This window comes from Molossus molossus, unplaced genomic scaffold (assembly GCF_014108415.1).
Source record: "Molossus molossus isolate mMolMol1 unplaced genomic scaffold, mMolMol1.p scaffold_m16_p_20, whole genome shotgun sequence".
In the NCBI taxonomy this organism is placed as follows: Eukaryota; Metazoa; Chordata; class Mammalia; order Chiroptera; family Molossidae; genus Molossus; species Molossus molossus.
The window spans coordinates 21,202,936-21,225,498 of NW_023425356.1; the positions used below are offsets into that span (position 1 = coordinate 21,202,936).

General features: G+C 41.1%; 1 protein-coding gene across 6 annotated transcripts in view; it reads right to left on the bottom strand.

Moving 5' to 3' along the window:
- Nucleotides 1-8,830: 8,830 nt before the first annotated feature.
- Nucleotides 8,831-22,563, bottom strand: part of GABPB2 (GA binding protein transcription factor subunit beta 2) — a 52,675-nt gene continuing 38,942 nt past the window's right edge. Inside the window, exons 6-7 of one of the 6 annotated variants that reach the window (XM_036271944.1) lie at nucleotides 12,798-12,943; nucleotides 8,831-12,381 (exon numbers count right to left, since the gene is read on the bottom strand). In XM_036271944.1, the coding sequence (XP_036127837.1) occupies nucleotides 12,082-12,381; nucleotides 12,798-12,943 (446 nt within the window). In that variant the 3' untranslated portion in view covers nucleotides 8,831-12,081. The remainder of the gene's footprint in view (nucleotides 12,382-12,797; nucleotides 12,944-22,563) is intronic. The other 5 variants (XM_036271943.1, XM_036271941.1, XM_036271939.1 and 2 more) reach the window with 5 other exon arrangements.

A 22,563-nucleotide genomic window follows, 5' to 3' on the forward strand; every position in this document is an offset into this window, starting at 1 on the left:
GGAAAAAATGTCCTCTGGTGAGGATTTAAAAAAGAAGTTTCAGTTTCTCCCTCATTACATGCTTTTCTTAAACCAAGATACTTTGGCCCGGCCGGTGTGGCTCAGTGGTTGAGCGTGGACCCGTGCACCAAATGGTCGTAGGTAGGTTCGATTCCCCGTCAGGGCACATGCCCAGGTTGTGGGCCCGATCCCCAGTGGGGAGCATGCAGAAGGCGGCCAATCAATGTTCTCTCTCCCATCAATGTTTCTGCCTCTCCCTCTCCCTTCCTCTCTCTCGAAAAATCAATAAAGAAAAATAAATTAAAAAAAAAACAAAAACCCAAGATACTTTGAAACCACTGCCAGTTTCCTAGATAGTGGAGGAGAGCAAGGAAGGGGTGGAGAATCTTTCCAATCACTTGACTTCATTATTCTCATCAAACCAAGGTGTTAAAGACAGGACAAAGAAAAAAAATTTTTTTAATGTTTTTATTTTTTATTAATTTTTTTTTTAAGAGGGATGGGGAGGGAGAGATAGAAACATCTATTGGCTCCCTCCTACACGTCCTCTACTGGGGATCCAGCCCACAACCCCAGGCATGTGCCCTGATCAGAATTCAACAGGACCTCGCAGTCCATAGGACAATGCTCAATCTACTGAGCCACACCAGCCCGGCTGAAAAAAATTTAAGGCTGTACCCTTTCACAGACCTCTGAGGGACAATTCTCACAAATACTTTAGTTCTTGTCCTGAAGATGGCCACAGGGAAAGGGGTAAATGATCCTGTTTAAATATAGACCCAAAAGTACAATAGCAATCCAACCTTGCAACTGCAGGCAGCAGCAGTTTACAGGTTAAAAGTCTCTGATTCAGTTTAATTGTGAAGGGTGTCCACTTATTTATAAAGTATGGAGATTTCTCTGAGAGTGCCTGAGGTGGACTCAGAAGCTTCTCAAAGCTAGTGAAAGCAACTATGTTGCAGTGAGAGCAACAGTCCTTGGACTCTGCCACTTAATAATTTTGTGTGTGACCTTGGCAATTCAACTGCCGTATCTAAGCCTCAGTTTCTTTTGTAAAGTATGGAAAGAATATATGTCAATGCATTTATTAAGTACCATATAAATCTATAGGTTTAAATTAAGTACTTTGTGGGAAATAGGTATTTGCCCCAAATAAACTACTACCAAGTATGCAATTCATTAATACTCGTGATATACCTCATTCTGACAAAGAATAAGGAATGATAAATTAAGGGGGTGAATTCAAAAAAATTATTATCACTGACAACAGAAGGATAAACATTACCCCAATTAAAGAATTGGCTGATAGTCCTTTTTAAAAATTAGAATATTAGCTCAAACTTTGTCTTTAGAAAAACCAGAATGAGCCAAAAGGAGGATAAAGTTGTCATCCTGAGGGATTTCTTTTTTTTTTTTATCCTCACCGGAGGATATTTTTCCATTTATCTTTAGACAGATTAGCAGGGAGGAAGAGAGAGAGAAACATTGATGCAAGACAGACACATCGACTGGTCGCCTCCCACGACCCTGACCAGGGCCTAGGATGAACCACAACTGAGGTACATGCCCTTGGCCTGAATCGAACCTGGGTCTTATTGGTCTGCAGGTTGACGCTCTAAACGCTGAGCCAAACCGGCCAGGGCCTGAGGGATTTCTAAGCTGACTTCTCAGAAGTATCCTGGGAGGTTATGGAGAAACCAGGGCCCCAGTAGGCAGAGTCCATCAGCTTGTGTAAGGCTTTGGGGACCTGAAACACAGAAGGTTCCACGGTCACAAAGCCTGAAAAGCTGTTAAGCATCTTGGGTTCTTTGGGAGCTAAGTCACAGGTCTGAGCTATTATTCTCTCCCAGATATATGTCTCCTTGATGCCACTACCCCACACTTGGGAACCACACAGGTATGAGTCACTCTCTGCTACTTAATTCAGCAACTGACCCTTTAGTACTATTGACTCATAAGAATGTAAGATTACATGTATGAGAGAAAGGTTCTAGTATGTGGATAAAATATGAAGCCTATGAATCCAAAAGATCACCTACTTTGCCAGGCATATTAGAGTCCCAACAGGAAATAGATGACCTGCTCTAAATAATGAAGGGCTGGCTGGTGTGGCTCAGTGGTTGAGCATCAACCCATGCACCAAGAGGTTGCCGGTTCGATTCCCGGTCAGGGCACATGCCCAGGTTGTGGGCCTGATCTCCAGTGGGAGTCATGCAAGAGGAGGCCAAATGATGTTCTCTCTCACTGATGTTTCTATCTTCCTCTCCCCTTCTCTCTCTAATATCAATAAAGAAAAATAAATAAATAAATAATGAAGGGCTATTTTTATTTTAGTTTAGTTTTAAATCCTCACCTGAGGATATTTTTCCATTTATCTTCAGATAGAGTGGGAGGGAGAAGGAGAGAGAGAAACATCAATATGAGAGACACATGGATTGGTTGCCTCAAGCACAACCCCAACCAGGGCTGGGGACCAAACTGCAACTGAGGTACGGGCCCTTCACTGGAATCGAACCTGAGACTCTTTGGTCTGCGGTCCAACACTGTTACCACTGAGCCAAACTGGCCAGAGCTATTTTATTATTTTTTTATTGGAGAGAGAGACAGAAACATCAATGTGAGCAAGAAACACTAATTGGTTGCCTCCCCTATGTGCCCCAACTGGGGACTGAACCCAAAACCTGGGTATGTGCCCTGACCGGGAATCGAACCTGCCACCTTCTGGTGTACGGGACAATGCTCCAACCAACTGAGCCACACTGGCCAGGGCATGAAGGGCTATTTGTAAAAAGTGTGGGCAGCCTGGCTGGTATGTCTCAGGGGTTGAGCAAGGGCCTATGCACCAGGAGGTCCCCAGATTCCCTGTCAGGGCACATGCCGGGGTTGCAGGCTTAATCCCCAGGAGGGGGCATGCAAAAGGCAGCCAAGCGATGTTTCCCTCATCATTGATGTTTCTCCCTCTCCCTTCCTCTCTGAAATCAATAAAAACATATTAAAAATACACACACACACACACACACACATACACACAAGCGATGGGTTGGTAACTGGAGGCTAGTAACAGCCTTAAGCCTGAAAGGACAGAGGTAATGGTTACTAGGACCTGGAAGGACAGGTTGCCTTGAGAAGGGCAGTGACCTTTAATCAAAGGATACAGCTAGGCCCAGATGACCCCAGGGTGGGGTGTATTTTCTCTCTCTCCAGTCTTCTGCTGGAGCTCTCTACTGGCTGAGTCCAACATAAGCCAAACTGCAGGAGCCCACTAATGAAATCCATGCAGGTTAGTCTCCCAGGAAAGAATAAAATGCAGGAGAAAGGAGAATAATTTGGAAGGATCGAGAAGATATCCAGCATACCTAGGGTTGAAGACCCCCATCCGCTCTCCAAAGAGAGGTTTTCTTTGTCCTTGCTCAAGGTACTGCTGGCCAGCAACTTTATGGAGATGGCTCCTGAATTAGTTTTGGAACAAAATTTACTTTGTGGAGTTTGCAGGAAAGGCTGCTTGGAGAATTTACATCTCCCCGGGTTCTTAACTGCAACTCGAGATGAATTAAGCTGCCCAAAGGCAAGTAAGACATTACTGTGATGAAAGGACACACTATAGAGGGATGAACACTAGTAACTCTGCAGAAACTGTCGTTGTAGAACAGTATTTTAAAGCTGAGGAACTCTTGCCCTGACCAGTTTTGCTCAGTGGTTACAACATCGGCCTGAAGACCAAAGGGTCTCAGGTTTGATTCCTGGTCAAGGGCACCTACCTGGGTTGCAGGTTCAATGCCCGTCAGGGTCCTGCCGGAGGCAGCCAATCGATGTCTCTCTCACATTGAATTCTCTCTCTCTCCCTCCCTCCCTTCCATTCTATCTAAAAATCAATGGGAAAATATCCTTGAGTGAGGATTGACAAACAAAAAGCTGAGAAACTCTGGGAAAAGTCACAACTCCCTTTGTGTGTGTGTCTATATTACTGAATATAATACATAACTTGCAAGATAGGTATATTTTTGTGGATGCAAAGTGCCTGACTCATTGCCAGACATGTAGCAAAAGCTTAAAGCATGAAAGCTGTAATTTCTATTGGCCTCTGTTTCAAACATCAATTTCCTTTACAATAAGACCTTCTTAAACTTTAGGACTGGTTATGGGAACAGAGTGCATCCTCAGGCTTTGCTCAGGGGTCCCCTATAGTCTTAATTTACTCTATAAGACATCTTGCATAAACCTTACATAGGTGTAGTTATCACTAGGTTGCTCCCACTTCAACTTCTCTTGTGTTTTCTACCTATTGATCTTGGAATAGAAGGCTCACTTTCACAGAGAGAAGACTCTTAGGAAAGTTGCCCTAGTTCACGTTTTCCCCCATCATTTAAGAATATTATCCTTCTGCCCTGTTGGTTTGCTCAGTGGTTAGAGCATCAGCCTGAGGTCCAGAGAGACCCGGGTTCGGTTCCCGCTAAGGGCACGTACCTCGGTTGCGGTTTGTCCCCGGCCCTGGTTGGTCGTGCGGGTGGCAGCCACTCGATGTGTCCCTTTCACATGGATGTTTCTCTCTCTCTCTCTTCTTCTTCTTCTCTCTCCCTTTCACTCTATCTGAACAAAAAATGGAAAAATGTCCTCGGGTGAGGATAAAAAATAAATAAATTTAAAAAATAAATAAGAAAGAAAGAAAGAAAGAAAGAAAGAAAGAAAGAAAGAAAGTAAGTTATCCCTCAGATAACTCTAGATTCCTATTCAATTCCCTTTGAACTCTCATATTCCTGATAATTTCTCTTGCTAGGATTTTAATTCAACAAGACTCTCATTTGTGTATGTGTGTGTGTGTTTCTCAACGCTCCTCAAGTCCTTGCTCTTTTTCTCTCAGCAAAGACTGTATATATAATACATTTATGGGGTACCTGCCAAACCAGACGTATCTTATAAATAATACGCACACTGTTATTTATCAAAAAGCAATGATCTATACACAGCCTAATACATGGTAGGTGTTCAATCCCCTAAATATTGACTTTGTGAGCTTGCCTGGAGATTCTAATTGTTGAACACAGATGCTTACATATCTTTGACTTTAGTATTACCCTCCTGTATTTGAGAAAGGCAACCTTATTGCCAATGGAGCAACTTTTGCAAACACTATAATACCCTAGATAGGGACACCCATTTTGCCAGCCAGATGGATCTATTCAGCCCTGGCTATCAATGAGATTTGTGACACAACTAGATTGCTACTTGTATTTACTTAATAAATGTGTGCTGAGTTGGACTGAGATAACAAGCACCTTATTAACTGAATAGCTGAAGAGCCAGCAGAGCAAATCCACTCTTTTCAAGCCTCTCTGAAGCTGATGTTTCCCCCGCTGTATCTCTCTCAGTATTGACTTTACTCCCATAATCATTTATGTAAAGGCACATAATCATTTCCTTCAGCTACTGTTCTCTCTTGGTTGTTTGCTTTTAGGGAAGGGAGTGTGAGTGTGTGTGTGAGGGAGGGGGTGAGAGAAGGAAGGAAAATGTAAATTTAACAAGCCAATCAAAAGCTCTCTCCATTCTCGATTTTTTCCCCCCTACTTCATTTCTTACTTCAATTTGCTCTGCCTGTTAAGAATACCAGCTGAGCCTTGGCCAGTTTGGCTCAGTGGTTAGAGTGTCCGCCCACGGACCAGAGTCTCAGGTTCAATTCCGGTCAAGGGCATGTACCTCGGTTGCGGTTCGTCCCCAGCCCTGGCCAGGGTCCTGCGGGAGGCAACCAGTCGATGTGTCCCTCTCATATCGATATTTCTCTCTCTCTCCCTCCCTCCCACTCTATCTGAAGATTGATGGAAGAATATCCTCGGTTGAGGATTTAAAAAAAAGAAAAAAAAAGAATACCAGCTAAAGAGTAGCTAATTAAGGAAAAGGCAGAGGGTGTGAATGGGTTAGAAGAACCCCAACAGGGGAAAGAACCTCCCCTCAGGGCCTTTCTGCCACTTCTCCATTAGTTCAGTTGGACAGGGAAAACTTACTACAGTCATGTACCACATAATGATGTTTCACTCAACTGCATACATGACTCTCATATTATAATGGAGCTGATCTGGTAATGATAAACAACTGTTACTGGTTTATGTATTTACTATACTTTTTTTTTTTTTTTTACTAAGACTATGTCTCTAAATAACATGACACACCCACACAAATCAAATTTCTTTATTACATACATAAATAAATGTGGGCTGTAAGTGGCCACTAGAAGGGATGGGATCTCCATGGTTTACTACACTTTTTAAAAATGTTTTTATTTAAGTTTTAGAGAGTGAGGAAGGGAGAGAGAGATAGAAACATTGATGTGAGAGAAACATCGATCAGCTGCCTTCTGCATGCCCCTTGCTGGGGATCGAGCCTGAAACCCAGGCATGTGTCCTGACTGGGAGTCTAACGGCACCTCTCAGTCCACGGGAGAAGGCTCAATCCACTGAGCCACATCAGCCAGGCTGTATTCACTACAGTTTTTATTGTTATTTTAGAGTAAAAAAGTTTTGCTGTAAGACAGCGTTAATGCCATCAGCAGCCTCATACATCTTGTGTTTACCGTGTCTCTTGATTGCATCATTTTCTCCTGTGGTTGATTTATTCGCATGTTTTGTTGTTTTTAAAAAAAATAAATTTAGTGTAGCATAAGTATAGAGTGTTTAAAAGTCTACAGTAGTGTATACTAATGTCCTTGACCTTCACATTCACTCATCACTCACTCACTGACTCACCCAGAGCAACTTCTAGCCCTGAACGCTTCACTCATGGTAAAGAGTACCAGTAATGTGTACCATTCTTCATCTTTAATACCATATTTTTACTATACGTCTATGTTTAGATATACAAATACCACTGAGTCATAGTTGCCTACAGTATTCAGTGGAGTTAACATGCTGTCTAGGTTTGTAGCTAGGAGCACCTAGGTTTGTATAAGTACACTTTATGATGTTCACACAACAAAATTGCCTAAAGGTGTGTGTGTGTGCACGTGTATTTATTTATTTATTATTTTCAATGTATTTCTTAGAACATATCCCTGTCGTTAAGTGGCACATGCCTGTATTGAGGTTTATCTGTGATCAGGGAGTAGATAACATTTTTGCCCAGAAGATGTAAAATATTTCAATGACACCCTGAAATGATAAGACTTTGATATTTTATTAAGAAACATCTTTATTTTAAATGATAGTACAAAAATGGTATATATAATATAGACCTGTATAGGTATATATATACACAAATGCTCACCCCCACAAACATACACACAGTGTATCTTGCTCATCAGAATCAAACCCTATTTTATTAAAATCCTAAATAAAAAAGAGAAGTATATTTAACTTTTCCTAAAACATACTGTACATAAAGCTGTCAGACAACCTGAAAAATGGAGGACATTTTAAGAAGCATCTAGTTACTCTACCCACAGTCTTTCTCTCCTTACCCCACAAGCCCCCCTCCCCCACCCCAACACAAATGGCCTTAGCAGGAGGACAGTATACAGAGCAAAGCCAGAGAAGGGAGCTGTTATCATTACTGATAAAGCAAGATGCCTGAAATCAACTATGAAGCACAGGATTATAGGGTGTGACCTAAATTCTCAGAAAAAAACCACTTTAAAATAAATAGAAAATATGTAGCAGTGATAGAGGGGGTGGAAAGAGGAAAGACAAGGCCCATAGATTACAAATGACCTACTAATTAAGTTCTAGTTCTGGGAAAGACTCTATGAGATAAAAACAACGGGGTCACAGAAGTAGTTAGAGGGGAAAGGGTAGGACACAGAAAGATAGGGAATCACAATTTCCTGCCATTAACAAACCAAATTGCTACTACAGAGTCTAGGAATGTCACCCCACCCTCTAATTCTAGAGGCTCAAAAAATAAAATAAAAGGCAGCACCAAAGGCTCAAAGCTACTTAATTTGAATTAATATTCTTCTTGCTCAACATATTGGCATAGGAAATAAGAATACTAACTCAGAAGAGGAAAATATTCATCACATAAAATGGAGATAGATAAGAGCTTAGAGCAGCACATAGATGGTCTTGACATGTATCTCATTCTTAAGCTCATTTTCTGGCCAAACAGAGATGTCTGCACAGGAGTAGAGGTGTAAGAGATTGAACAAGTGCCAGTCAAAACAGTTGCCGCAGGAGTGGAAAGAAGGCTTGCTCTGTGGAAAGGCGGCTCCATCTCGACCTCGACGCTGCTCTGAACCTTTTAGTTTACATGGTGTCATCACTAAATGCTACACAGATCTCTGTAAAGTCAGGTACTGGTTCTCCCCGGGGCTTCACTCCTCAGGTTTCTCATTACTGCCTGTTAGAGCACACATCTCAGAGAAGGGCCAAAGCAATGCTTTTTCTTCCTCAGGCCCTTTATTAAATCCAAAGAAACCCTCTCTCACACATTTAATGAAATAAAATATTTCCAGGTTATACCAGGTACTTGAGAGTTGAACCTCAAATAAAGAGAAAAGTGAGAAAATCCATATATATTTATAAATATACACACTAATATACACCCAGCAAAGGGGCATTAAAAAGGCCCCAGTCATGCCCGGCCAAAGTGGCTCAATTGGTTGGGCATCATTCTGTGCACCAAAAGGTTGCCAGTTTGATTCCCATTCAGGGCACATACCTGGGTTGCAGACTCGAGTCCCAGTAGGAGGCATGCAGGAGGCAGCCGATCAGCATTTCTCTCTCATATCCATGTTTCTCTCTCCCTCTCTTTCCCTTCCTCTCTCTCTCAAAATCAATGGAAAAAAAAAAAAAATATATATATATATATATATATATACATATATATATATAAAAGCTCTGGTCACATGATACCTAACTTCAAATGCACAGCTCTCTGGTAAATTCATTTCTTTTACATCAATATAAAGAAAGAAAGAAATTTTGTATGCCATATATTTCTAACGTTATTGAGCAGACACACAAATTTTAATAATGCAAGGGTAAGGCTGAAGAATGGGGAAATGCAAAGGCAAAAATAACTGAACACAGATCTGACAGAGAAAAAAAACATCTTTTAAGGTATTGAGTTCAAAATAGAAAACCTAATGCCAAGTTTTCCAATATTTCAGTTAAAAGACCTCAACTCTGGCATTACAATGAAGAGATCCTACAGAGGTAGTGATAGGAACAGAATGTACACTTATACATTTATAAGTAATTTCCCTGATGCCAGGAACAAGAACAGAAATGTTAAGATTTACTTTTTTCTTTATTTGCGGGGTAGGCTTAAGATCAGAATGCAAAGGTAGCGTGTAAAAGTCCTATATTAATACTGATATTATTAAAGCAGCTTTATTTTAAAGTAGGCAATCATCCTAGGCTCCAGGTTTCTTCTGTTCAAGTACCAACTCTGACCCACTTGTCTGTTATTTGATTCTCTGTAATCCAACCTTGCCAAAGGCCAATTGGAATTCCCTAACCCAGAATATCTAGCCACATTTTCCCAACTTCCATGGCTGATCCCAAAATAAATGCAAAATCATAAAATGGTATTGCCATTAATGCATTTAGTATTTAACTTTTAACTACTTCAAGGGATCTTGACTTACCATTCTCTCCATGACAATACAACTGGAGACCAAATCTTATTTTCCCTTCTCTGGGTCTATTCCAAGGAAATAAAAACAAGTATCTTTTTGCTATTCACCCCTTTCCAGACATTTCCCTTCTCTCTCTTCCTATCCCAACCTCTCCTTTAACTCCCAGCCTCAGAGACACCATCATCAGAAATTGATTTGGGTTGTATTTGAGATTTTTCTGTAGGAATGACAGTCTCCTATATAAAGATAATAAGAACTGATAAACAGTTCCTCAAAATAGTAGGGAGTCTATATGCTCAAAACGGGTTGTTGGATGGAAACTCCCCACTCCCAATCATAGGCTACCCTAGAGAGTGAGGTGGTACGGCCTGAATATATTCTGCAGTGTTCATCTCTACACCCTTAACAGGAAAGGAAAAAAAAGGAATTAAAGTCAACATATACAACAAGAATATAAACAAAACACATCTAAAATGACACCTGGTCCATCTACAGTTAAGCTAAGGCTCTGAAATGGTACACAATAGCAGCTTATTGTTAGCACCTGGTTCACAAAAGGACTTTGGAAAAAAATCGCAAACAGAAACAGGACAATTTGACAGCAGATACCATAATTTTATCCTCATCCTTACCTAGGCTCCTCCACTGCATTTCTCCATCATTAGAAACAACCCAGAGTAATCGCTGGCTAACTGGGAAATGCTCAGTACTCAAGTCCATGGGGACAACCAAGCTAAGGTGGCTAGTCATCAATATTAATGTCAAAACTGACATTTTTGCCTAGAAGCCTCTAATAGCCAATTCTGCTTGTTAAATTTGGTTTGGGGAATTATGTTTTCAGTTCATTTTGAGCCCAAAATGATTTTTCACCTCTGGAAAACTGTGGCAAATTACTTTACTAATCAAGGTAAAGAGAACCATGTTAACTGTCAAGTTTTATTCCAAATTAAAAATGTATGTTTTCCTCATGATCGCTAATTAAGAAAACCATATTCTAAAAAGTCATTCAAATGTTTTCTTGGCTCATCTCCCTCCGGTTTCTTCTTGTCATTTACAACAAAGCAAGCAAGCAAGTCAAGCACGGTAAGAGCCCAATTTCAAAGGCATAACCTCTGTAATGTAACCTCTCCACCACCTCTCTCTCCATCCATATTTCCCTTTCTTTTGAAAAATCTCCAAGCTGGCACACAAAGAAACCAAGCAATGAAACACTTTCCAAAAGTGTCTAGGCAAAGGGAGCAGGCACAGTGGGAGAGAAGGGAGTAAGGCAGATGAAGTATCTGTCCAGAAGGTTTGGTTCCTTACTCTAGGCACAACTGTTCTTACTCCCTTTGCCAGCACACACCAAGCACCTATAAGGCACAAAAGCTCTGCAATAAGGTCCTGTCTTAAAGAAACAGGCAATCTGCTCATCCCAAATCAAATGGCAACAATACTACACAACATCCTCAACAACTGTCTCTCCCTCCTTTTATTGCATATAAGAGGATACTGTGTAAGCTCTACAGAAAGGCACACTTAGAAAACTCAACAAACTTTTATAAAATTAAAGGATTGCTATTAAAGCTTAATATTACATAAATAAATGTTTGGAAGCAAGTTGTTCTAACAACAGACTACCATCCTGATTGCAATTTTGTAAAATCCAGCCAGAGCAAAGTTTGTATCTCAACACCAGATTGTTTTATAACCCCAACAAGCCTCTTTTGGCCACTTTCCAGCATTGTGAAAGCCAGCCTGGAGGATTTTGGATTTATACACACTTCTCCACATAAACAAGTTTTCATTCCTTTGCATTTTTTTTTGTTTGTTTCTGTATTTTAGGGTGTCAATGGGGGAGGGGGGACATCTGTAATACTTTTAACAATAAAGATGCATGTAAAAAAAAGTATACTTGTTTCTTATACTGGCTACTGAGCTACAGACACACAATGGATGCAAATTTAGTCAGGCAATCACAAATTCCTTTTTAGTGAAGTTAACTCAGGATAGTGGGGAGCGCCTGCTCCTTTAGAATTAGACTATATTCCCTCCTCTTCCTCAAAGCTTGCTCCTAATCTCCCTCTCAATTAGTTTTCTTCTGTAACAGACACACATCATAAATCTAAAGCAAATTTTCAGGTCACTTGATGGTACAACTATTAAAGGATCTGGGTGGGCTTGTATTAGGAATGTTATTAAAAAATCTTTTGATAGAAAGTAATATCTTTTGGTAAAAAGTCAGTTTTAAAAAAAACAATCAACCTACAACATGCAACATTCTTTTACCTCTATGCTTAAAGCAATAATGTAAACTGAGAAATTTGGTCCTTACTTTTTTGGCCTCTCAGAAGTGTTCCCTAAATTTGGCTTTGATTTTTTCAGTTGCATAGAGAGCCTTCCTGAGCCCAAGCATTGTACCCAGCTATAGTTTTCTTCTTAAGGACATTCTTAGTTTTTATGCAAGGTTTGTCCTCCGTATTTTCTCTTGAGAAGGGGAAAAAGATGGACACAGTACAAATTGTGGCCCTTGTATGTTAAGATGAAACAGTTTCCAGGGAAACTCCAGGATGAGGCTCTGTGGTCCCTCCTGACCTGGTCACTTCCGTCTCTCTCTCTTCCATCTCCCCCTCTGTGACTACTACAGCATCTACCTCAGCCACCTCTTCAACCATGGTGAAATCAACTCCATTGGGCTGTTGTCGGGCCATGGCCTCCAGCTTGAGGCGGTACTGTTCTGCCTCCTGCTCTTTCTTTAGGAGCTGGTGTCGGTATTCCTGGGCTCTTCGATTGGCCTCCTGGAGCTGCTGCTGTAGTAGCTCTCTTTCAGTGCCTTCCTGTGAAAGTAAACCATATCACCACCAGCTAAGAATTCCTGATCACAGATTATCCAGAGTACACAAAAGGACTTTTAAAAAGGGTTCAGGCCTGAAAAGTTTTGGCTTTTATTTTATTATTTTTTTTTTATTTTTTATTTTTCCATTTTTTGTTCAGGTAGAGTGGGAGGGAGAGAGAGGAACAGAGAGAGAGAGAAACATCGATGTGAAGGGACACATCGAGTGGCTGCCACCCGCACAACCAACCAGGGCCAGGGACAAACTGCAACCGAGGTACGTGCCCTTTGCGGGAACCGAACCCGGGTCTCTCCGGACCGCAGGCCGACGCTCCAACCGCTGAACCAAACCGGCCAGGGCAAAAGTTTTGGCTTTTAATTCTTTCCCTTCTCTTCTCTACATACTGCTAAAAACATTACCTTGCTTTCTTCCACAATGTTTGTCATCTCTTCTACCCTTGGTTTCTTAGTCAATGGCAACTTCTCTGCTTCTTCTTTCTCTTCTTCTTCTTCTTCTTCTTCAATTATAGTCTCCTCTGCAACCTGACCAGCAGGTACAGTTAGAACTACAAGCCAAAGGACACCAATGGGAAGTGATGAATACATTGTACAACAGAGGTTTTGCTTGCTTCAAATTAGAAAATAAACTAAACATATTCTCTGATATCTTATTTTTTGTATGCCTGTGGATTTTAGAATCAACAGGTAGGTCATGGCCCTGCAGAGAGAAACAGAAAGGATTACTAAGGCACTAAGAAGGCCCCTGAAAGGAAGGGTAAATACTGACACATTTGGAAGCCATGCAGTTAAGACCCAGATCTGAGATTCATATAAAGATGCCAGGAGCTATGACCAATTGGCTTACAATTCTTTAGGAATAACTTGTCTAAAGAAGGCCCATGCACCAAGAGGTCACCAATTTGATTTCTGGTGAGGGCACACGACCAGGTTGCAGGCCCGATCCCCAGTGGGGAACATGTAGGAGGTGGCCAATCGATGTTCTCTCTCATAGATGTTTCTTCGTTCTTTTTCTTTTTTCTTTCCCTCCCTCCTTTCCTCCCTTTCATTTATTTAACTTTATTTTTGTTACAGAGGGTTCTCCCTTTTTTCCCCATTGACACCCTCCTCCCCATGCCCCCAACCCCATCCTCGGCTTTGTTGTCCGTGTCAATTGGTTATGTGTACATGCATATAAGTTCTGTGGTTTCTCTTCCCTCCCCCCACCACCCTATCTTCTGAGGGTTGTCAGTCTGTACGCTACTTCCACCTCTCTGGGTCTACCCTATTTCTCAGACTGTTATGTTCATGATATTCCACAAATAAGTGAGATCACATGGTATTTGTCTTTTACCTGATTGGCTTGTTTCGCTTAGAGTAATACTTTCCAGGTTCCTCCATGTCGTCTCAAAGGATAAGAGATCTTTCTTACAGCTGCATAGTACTCCATTGTGTATATGTACCACTACTTTTTTATCCATTTGTCTACTGATGGACATTTGGGCTGTTTCCAGATCTTAGCTATTGTAAATAGTGCTGCTATGAACATGGGGGTACATATATTCTTTCTGGTCGGTGTTTAAGGTTTCTTAGAGTATATTCCTAGAAGCGGGATCACTGGGTCAAATGGTAATTCAATTTTTAATTTTTTGAGGTAACACCATATTGTTTTCCACAGTGGCTGCACCAGTCTGCATTCCCACCAGCAGTGTACTCGAGTCCTTTTTCTCCACACCCTCACCAACACTTATTTGATGATTTGTTGATAGCGGCCATTCTGACTGGTGTGAGGTGATACCTCATTGTTATTTTAATTTGCATCTCTCTGAAGATTAGTGATGTTGAGCATTTCTTCATATGTCTCTTGACCATTTGTATGTCCTGTTTGGAGAGGTGTCTATTCAGCTCCTCTGCCCATTTTTTAATTGGGTTCTTTGTCTTCCTTTTGTTGAGTTGTATGAGCACTCTATATATTTTGGAAATTAACCCCTTATCTGATGTATCATTGGCAATGATGGTCTCCTATACAGTGGGTTGCCTTTCCATTCTGATGGTTGTTTCGTTTGCTGTGCAGAAGCTTTTTAGTTTGATGTAGACCCATGTGTTCATTTTTTTTCTTTGTTTCTGTTGCCTTAGGTGATGTACCAGTGAAAATTCTGCTGCGTATGATGTCCGAAATTTTGTTGCCTACATTTTCTTCTAGGATTTTTATGGATTCATGGGTCACATTTAAGTCTTTTATCCATTTCGAGTTTATTCTTGTGTATGGTGTAAGCTGATGGTCTAGTTTCATTTTTTTGCATGTAGCTGTCCAATTTTCCCAACACCATTTATTAAAGAGGCTGTCTTTACTCCACTGTATGCTCTTTCCACCTTTGTCAGATATTAATGGAGCATATTGCCTTGGGTCCATTTCTGGGTTCTCTGTTCTGTTCCACTGGTCTATATGCCTGTTCTTGTGCCAATACCAGGCTGTTTTAATTACAGTAGCTTTGTAGTATAACCTGATATCTGATATTGTGATCCCACCTACTTTGTCCTTCTTTTTCAAGGTTGCTGTGGCTATTCAGGGTCTTTTTTGGTTCCATATAACCTTTTTTTTTGGTTTATTTTTCTTCTATACTCACCCGAGGACATTTTTCCATTTTTTGTTCAGATAGAGTGGGAAAAGACAGAGAGAAACATGGATGTGAAAGGGACACATCGAGTGGTTGCCACCCGCACAACCCAACCAGGGCCGGGGACAAACTGCAACCAAGGTACGTGCTCTTAGTGGGAACCAAACCCGGGTCTCTCTGGACTGCAGGCTGCCGCTTTAACCGCTGAGCCAAACCGGCCAGGGCTGGTTCCATATGAACTTTTGAAGTATTTGTTCTAGTTCTGTGAAATATGTCATTGGTATTTTGATGGGGATCTCACTGAATCTATAGACTGCTTTGGAACCCTGGTCAGTTTGGCTCAGCGGTTAGAGCATCAGCCTGCGGACCAGAGAGTCCCAGGTTCAGTTCCCGCTAAGGGCACGTAACTCGGTTGCGGTTTGTCCCTGCCCTGGTTGGGGTCATGTGGGTGGCAACCACTCGATGTGTCTCTCTCAACGTCGATGTCTCTCTCTCTCTCTTCCCCTGTCTCTCCCTCCTGCTTTATCTGAAGATAAATGCAAAAAGAAAAAAAATATATAGATTGCTTTGGGTAATATGGACATTTTAATGATGTTAATTCTTCCAATCCATGAACAAGGTATGTGCTTCCACTTTTTTATATCTTCTTCTATTTCTTTTTTCAATGTCCTGTAGTTTTCTGAAAATAGGTCCTTTACTTCTTTGGTTAAGTTTATTCCTAGGTATCTTCATTTTTTTGCCAGGATGGTAAATGGCATTGTTTTTTCAGTTTCTCTTTCTGTGAGTTCATCATTGGTGTATAATAATGCCGTCGATTTCTTGACACTAATTTTATATCCTGCTACTTTGCCAAATTCATTTAAGTCTAGTAGATTTTTGATGGAGTCTTTAGGGTTTTCTATGTATAATATCATGTCATCTGCAAATAATGACAGTTTCACTTCCTCCTTTCCAATTAGATCTCTTTTATTTTTACTTCATGTCTGATTGCTGTGGCTAAGACTTCCAGTACTATGTTAAATAAGAGTAGCGAAAGTGGGCATCCCTGTCTTGTTCCTGTTCTTAAGGGAAATGCTTTTAGTTTCTGCCCATTGAGTATGATGTTGGCTGTAGGTCTTTCATATATGGCCTTTATTATGTCTAGATATGATCTCTCTATTCCCACATTTTATCAGAAATGGATGCTGGATTTAGCCGAATGCTTTTTCAGCATCTATTGATATGATCATGTGGTTTTTATTCTTCATTTTATTTATGTGGTGTATCACATTTATTGATTTGCGAATATTATAGCAGCCTTGCATCCCTGGGATAATTCCCACTTGGTCATGGTGAATAATTTTTTTGATGTATTGCTGGATCTGATTTGCTAACATTTTGTTCAGGATTTTGGAATCTATGTTCATCAGGGATATTGGCCTGTAGTTTTCTTTCTTTGTAGTGCCTTTTTCTGGTTTTGGAATTAGAATTATGCTGGCCTCATAAAACGAGTTTGGAAGTCTTCCTTCTTCTTGAAATTTTTGAAATAGTTTGAGGAGAATGGGTGTTAGTTCTTTTTTGAATGTTCAGTAAAACTCCCCCGTGAAGCCATCGGGCCTGGGCTTTTGTTTGCTGGGAGAGTCTTGATTACCTCTTCAATTTCCTTAGTTATTTTGGTCTGTTCAAGTTTTCTATCTCTTCCCAGTCCAGTTTTGGGAGACTATGTGTTTCTAGAAATTTGTCCATTTTGCTTAGATTATAGAATTTGTTGCAGTGTAATTGTTCATAGTAGTTGTTAACGATCTTTTGTATTTCTGTGGTGTCAGTTGTTACTTCTCTTTCATTTCTGATTTTGTGTATTTGGGTTCTCTCTGTTTCTTGGTGAGTCTAGCTAAGGGTCTATCAATCTTGTTTATCTTTTTGAAAAACCAGCTGTTTCACTGATCCTTTGATTTTTTTTTTTGTCTCCATGTCATTTTTTTCTGCTCTGATCTTTACTATTTCCTTCCTTCTACTTGCTCTTGGGTTTTATTTCTGTTTGCTTTCTAGTTCTTTAGGTTGTGAGGTTAGACAGTCTATTAGAAATTTTTCTTATTTCTTGAGGTAGACCTGTAGTGCTATGAATTTCCCTCTCAGAACTGCTTTCGTAGCATCCCATACATTTTGTGTTGTTGTGTGTTCATTTTCATTGGTTTCCAGAGGTTTTTAATTTCTTCCTTGATCTCCTCGGTAACCCATTCATTGTTTAATAACATGCTATTTAGCTTCCATGTGTTCAAATGTCTTTGCATGTTCTTGTTGCAATTGATTTCTAGTTTCACGCCATTGTGATCTGAGAAGATGCTTGATATGATTTCAATCTTCTTGAACTTGTAGAGACTTAGTATTGGGACACATCGAGTGGCTGCCACCCGCACGACCAACCAGGGCCGGGGACAAACTGCAACCGAAGTACGTGCCCTTAGCGGGAACCGAACCCGGGTCTCTCCGGACCGCAGGCCGACGCTCTAACCGCTGAGCCAAACTGGCCAGGGCAGACTTAGTTTATGTCTTAACATGTGGTCTGTCTTTGAGAATGTCCCATGTGCACTTGAGAAGAATGTGAATTCTGCAGTTCTGGGGTGTAATTCTCTGTAGATATCTATTAAATCCATTTGGTCTAGTGCTACATTTAGAGTTTCTGTTTCCTTGCTAATTTTTTGTCTAGAGGATCTATCCAGTGATGTCAGCGGGGTGTTGAAGTCTCCTGGTATGATTATATTGCTGTCGATTTCTCCTTTGAAGTCCTCCAAAAGATTTTTAATATATTTTGGTGCTCCAATATTGGGTGCATATATGTTTATCACGGTTATATCTTCCTGTTGGATAGATCCTTTCAATATTATGTAGTGGCCTTCTTTGTCTCTAGTTATGGCCTTCATTTTGATATGAGTATTGCTATCAGATATGAGTATTGCTATCCCATCTTTTTTTCCCTTTCCGTTTGCTTGGAACATTTTTTTCCATCCCTTCACTTTCAACCTATGTGAGTCTTTTGTTGTGAGGTGGGTCTCTTGTAAACAACATATAGATGAGTCATACTTTCTCATCCAATCAGCTACTCTGTCTTTTTATTGGAGCATTCAATCCATTTACATTTAAGGTGATTACTGATATGTACTTATTTATTGCCATTTTTGTTTAGTGTGGTTTTATTTTTCTTCCTATTTCTTCTACAAACTACAGCAGTCCTTTAAACATTTCTTGCAGTGCTGGTTTGGTGCTAATGTATTCCCTTAGCCTTTTTCTGTCTGGGAAGCTCTTTATTTGACCTATTTTTAATCATAGCCTTGCTGGGGAGAGTAGTCTTGGATTCAGATCCTTGTTTTTCATGACCTTGTTTACTTTGTGCCATTTCCTTCTGGCCAGTAGTGTTTCTGTTGAGAAGTCAGCCGAGCGCCTTATGAGGGTTCCTTTGTAGGTAACCTGTTGCTTATCTCATGCTTTTAGGATTCTCCTTTTAATTTTTGGCATTTTAATTACTATGTGTTTTGGTGTGGACCTTTTTGGGTTCTTCTTACTTGGGGCTCTCTGTGTTTCTTGAACTTGAATGCCTTCTTCTTTCACCAGATTAGGGAAGTTTTCTGTCCCTATTTCTTCAAATATATTCTCTAACCCTTGCTCATTTTCTTCTTTGGGGACTCCTATGATGCAAATATTATTACGTTTCCAGTTGTCCCACAGTTCTCTTAAGCTGTCTTTCTGTTTTTTAATTGTTTTTTCCTTTTGGTTTTCTGATTGGTTGATTTTTTTTTTTATCCTCACCTGAGGACATTTTTTCGATATTTTGTTCAGATAGAATGGGAGAAAGAGAAACATCGACGTGAAAGGGTCACATCAAGTGATTTCCACCCACAGGACCCAACCAGGGCCGGGGACAAACTGCAACCAAGATACGTGCCCTTAGCAGGACCCAAACCCAGGTCTCTCCAGACTGAAGGCCGACGCTTTAACCACTGAGCCAAACTGGTTGAGCCAAATTTTGGTTGATTTTTTCTACCGTGTCTTCTAATTCACTGATCCAGTCCTCAGCTTCCTCTACTCTGCTGTTTAGACCTTCCAATGTGTTCTTTATTTCTGATATCTCATTCTTCATTTTTCCTTTGTGGTTTTTAATTTCCAGTTGGTTGATTTTCAACATTTCTATGTCTTTACTCATTGTGTTGATGTCCTTACTCATGCTGTTGCGCTTCCTCAAGATCATGGCTCTGAATTCTAGCTGTGTTAACTTGCTTAACTGCACCTCATTTATCTCATCTTCAGTAGAGGTCTCTTGTCCTTTCCTTTGGCATGTGTTTCTTTGTTTCACCATTTTGACTATCTCAGTGGGCTTTGGAGCCTGCCAAATTTTACCTGTGAGTGTTGGTGTTCTGCTATTTGTGGCTCCCTCTAATGGGTTTGGATGAGCGGGGGAGGAAGTCTTACTTTCCTGGGCAGAGTTGTAAGCCCAGAAATGGTTCAGTTATCCTCTAGCTTTTTGCCTGGAGGCTATTAGTCCTGGTTAACTGAAGAGCCTTGGGTTCTCAGTTGAATGAAAAACTCCCTCAGGTGTTCAGCATAAGGGGATTTCCCAAGGGTGGGGCAGATGGCAGTTGTTAATAAGCCTCAATTTGCATTTCAATGCCCACCTGGGTGGAGTTGAATCTCCTCCCCAGAGCTCTGGGAAGGAGCAAGACTGGTCACAGTCCTGGGTGGCCACAACTCAGCAAAAGCTCTGAGTGCCCTCCAAATCCCAAGTGTCCCCACACAGTTCCTGTACAGTTTGCCCTCCCTCCGCCAGAGCCCAAGGTGAGTGGCTGTAGCTATTTTTGTGCTCTGTCTTGGCTCTGTGCTATGGAGCCGCTTGGGAGTTTAATCTTGAGGGCATTGCTCACAGCTAAGGCCACTGCTGTCCGTGGGCTCCCAGCCCCCCTCTTGCGCCTCCACAATCCTACCAGGATCAATTCAGTTCCCTGGTTATATGGTCATCGCAAGCTACTTTTATGTTGCTTTTTCCCAACGATTTCTCTTTATTTTAGCTGTAATTCCAGTTTTGTCCTGGGAGATGGTCTGTGTAGCTTCCATTCACTCTGCTGCCATTTTGGAATGAAAAATTTTCTTAGAGGTAAATATAGCATCATAAATCACCACTCAACTTCCGCCAACCACTCATGGATGTTTCTATCTCTCTCTCCCTCTCCCTTCCTCTCTCTCTCAAATCAATAAAGAAAAAAAAATTTTTTTAAATAATAAAGAAGGCCTGATGTCTTCACATAAGATTTTTTTTTTAATCCTTACCCAAGAACATTTTTCCATTTTTTGTTCAGACAGAGTGGGAGGGAAAGAGAGAAAGAGAGAGGGAAAGAGAGAGAAACATCAACATGAAAGGGACACATCAAATGGCTCCCACCCACACAACCAACCAGGGCCAGGGACAAACTACAACCAAGGTACGCGCCCTTAGCAGAAACCGAACCCGGGGCTCTCTGGACCGCAGGCCAATGCTCTAACTGCTGAGCCAAACTGGCTAGGGCCACATAAGATTTTCGAGAAACTTCTCAGGAAAACAGTTTGCCATTAACTATATCTAATTTTATTATTTTTTTTCTTATAGATAAGTGAAAAGAGGGTAAACACATATGCTTGCAACACACACCTGGTACACTACACACCTATCAGAGTGGCTAAAAAAAATTTTTTTTAATCTTCACCTGAAGATATTTTTCCATTTATCTTCAGATAGATTGGGAAGGGGGGAGGGAGGGAAGAAGGAAGAGAGAGGGAAGGAGAGGGAGAGGGAGAGGGGGGGGGAGAGAGGGGGGGAGAGAGAGAGAGAGAGAGAGAGAGAGAGAGAGAGAGAGAGAGACATCAACTGGCTGCCTCTCGCATGACCCCAACCAGGGCCAGGACCAAACCACAACCAAGGTACGTGCCCTGACTGGAATCAAACCCATGACTCTTTGGTCCGCGGGCTGACGCTCTAACTGCTGAGCAAAACCAGCCAGGGCTAAAAAAATGTTTTTAAGTAAGGGGCTTATTTTATTTTTCTTTCCAGTTTATTTTGTATTGGTTTCAGGTGTACAGTTTAGTGGTTAGACAATCATATACTTTACATAGTGTTCCCTTTGATATATCCACTACCCCAAAAGGCACCATACATAGTTATTGCAATATTATTAACTATATTCCCTATGCTTTACTTATATCCCTGTGACTATTTTGTAACTACCAATTTGTGCTTCTTAGTTCCTTCACCTCTTTCACCCAGTCCTCCAAACTCTCTTCCCTCTGGCAACCATCAGTTTGCTCTCTGTGTCTATGAGTTTGTTTCAATTTTGTTTGTTCGTTTGTTTGTTTTGTTCTTTGAATTCCATATATAAGTGAAATCATATGGTATTTGTCTTTCTGTATCTGACTTTTTTCACTGAGCATAATTACCCTCTAGGACCATCCATGCTGTCACAAATAGTAAGATTTCATTTTTTTTTTTTTATGGCCAAGTAACACTCTATTGTATATCTTGTGAACCTGAAGAAGAATACACCTTACTAAGAAGGGCTCCCGGTAACTAACTGGATTAATAAAAAAAAAGAAACCTAGCAGCCATTTCTACACAAGAGTCTCTCACGCAAACTACATTTCAGGGAGAAGCCTGCACTGCACTACCTGCCTACACTGTGTTTCTGCCGTCTGAACCAGCCTTACAAAGGAGTTCCTGGAATCCTATTTCAATCAATAGGGCTGAGGCTTTCCCCATTGGAGTTGCACAGCTCTGACCAATCAGAGCAGCTCTATTCTGACTTATCAGTGTCTTTTGGACCAATCAAACTGTCATGGTTTGGAGTCCTCATTTGCATGAGGATAGACTCATCGGGGACCTGGGGCAGGGATTTCTATCCATATCAGCCAGCTCCCCTCTAGCTTGGGAGCACCCTTTTTTTCCTACTTAAGACTGAAGATTGCATTTTCCTGGCTAGAGCTGAAACACTGAAGAGCGGACTGGCATAGGAGCAAAGAGGCAGACTGGTGCAGAACAGAGAAGAACTGCCTAGCTAAAGAGGGGGCTGGCCCTGAGGGCCACCTCACAGCTGTACTGTTTTCACAGCCTGGCTGTATCACAACTGAGCTGTTCCATAGCCATGCTGTTTTCACAGCAGTGCTGTGTCACCACTGAGCTGTTTACATTGAATAAAGTTTCTTTCTTCACTGCACCGGAAGTTGGAGATTCCTGTTGGCAATGAATTGGCTCCAACGACCATCAGTTGATACTATGTACCACTACTTTTTTTTTAAATGTGTTTTTTATTGACTTTTTTAGAGAGAGGAAGGGAGAAAGAGATAGAAACGTTGATGTAAGAAACATGGATCAACTATACGCCCCCTACTGGGGATCAAGCCCACAACCTGGGCATATGCACTGACCAGAAATCAAACCAGGGCCTCTCAGTCCATGGGACAATGCTCAATCCACATGCTAGCCGAGTGTGTACCACTACATTTTTTGTGTACTTGTCTACTGATGGACACTGGGTGGCTTCCATAGCTTGGCTATTGTTAATAATGCTTAAATCAAC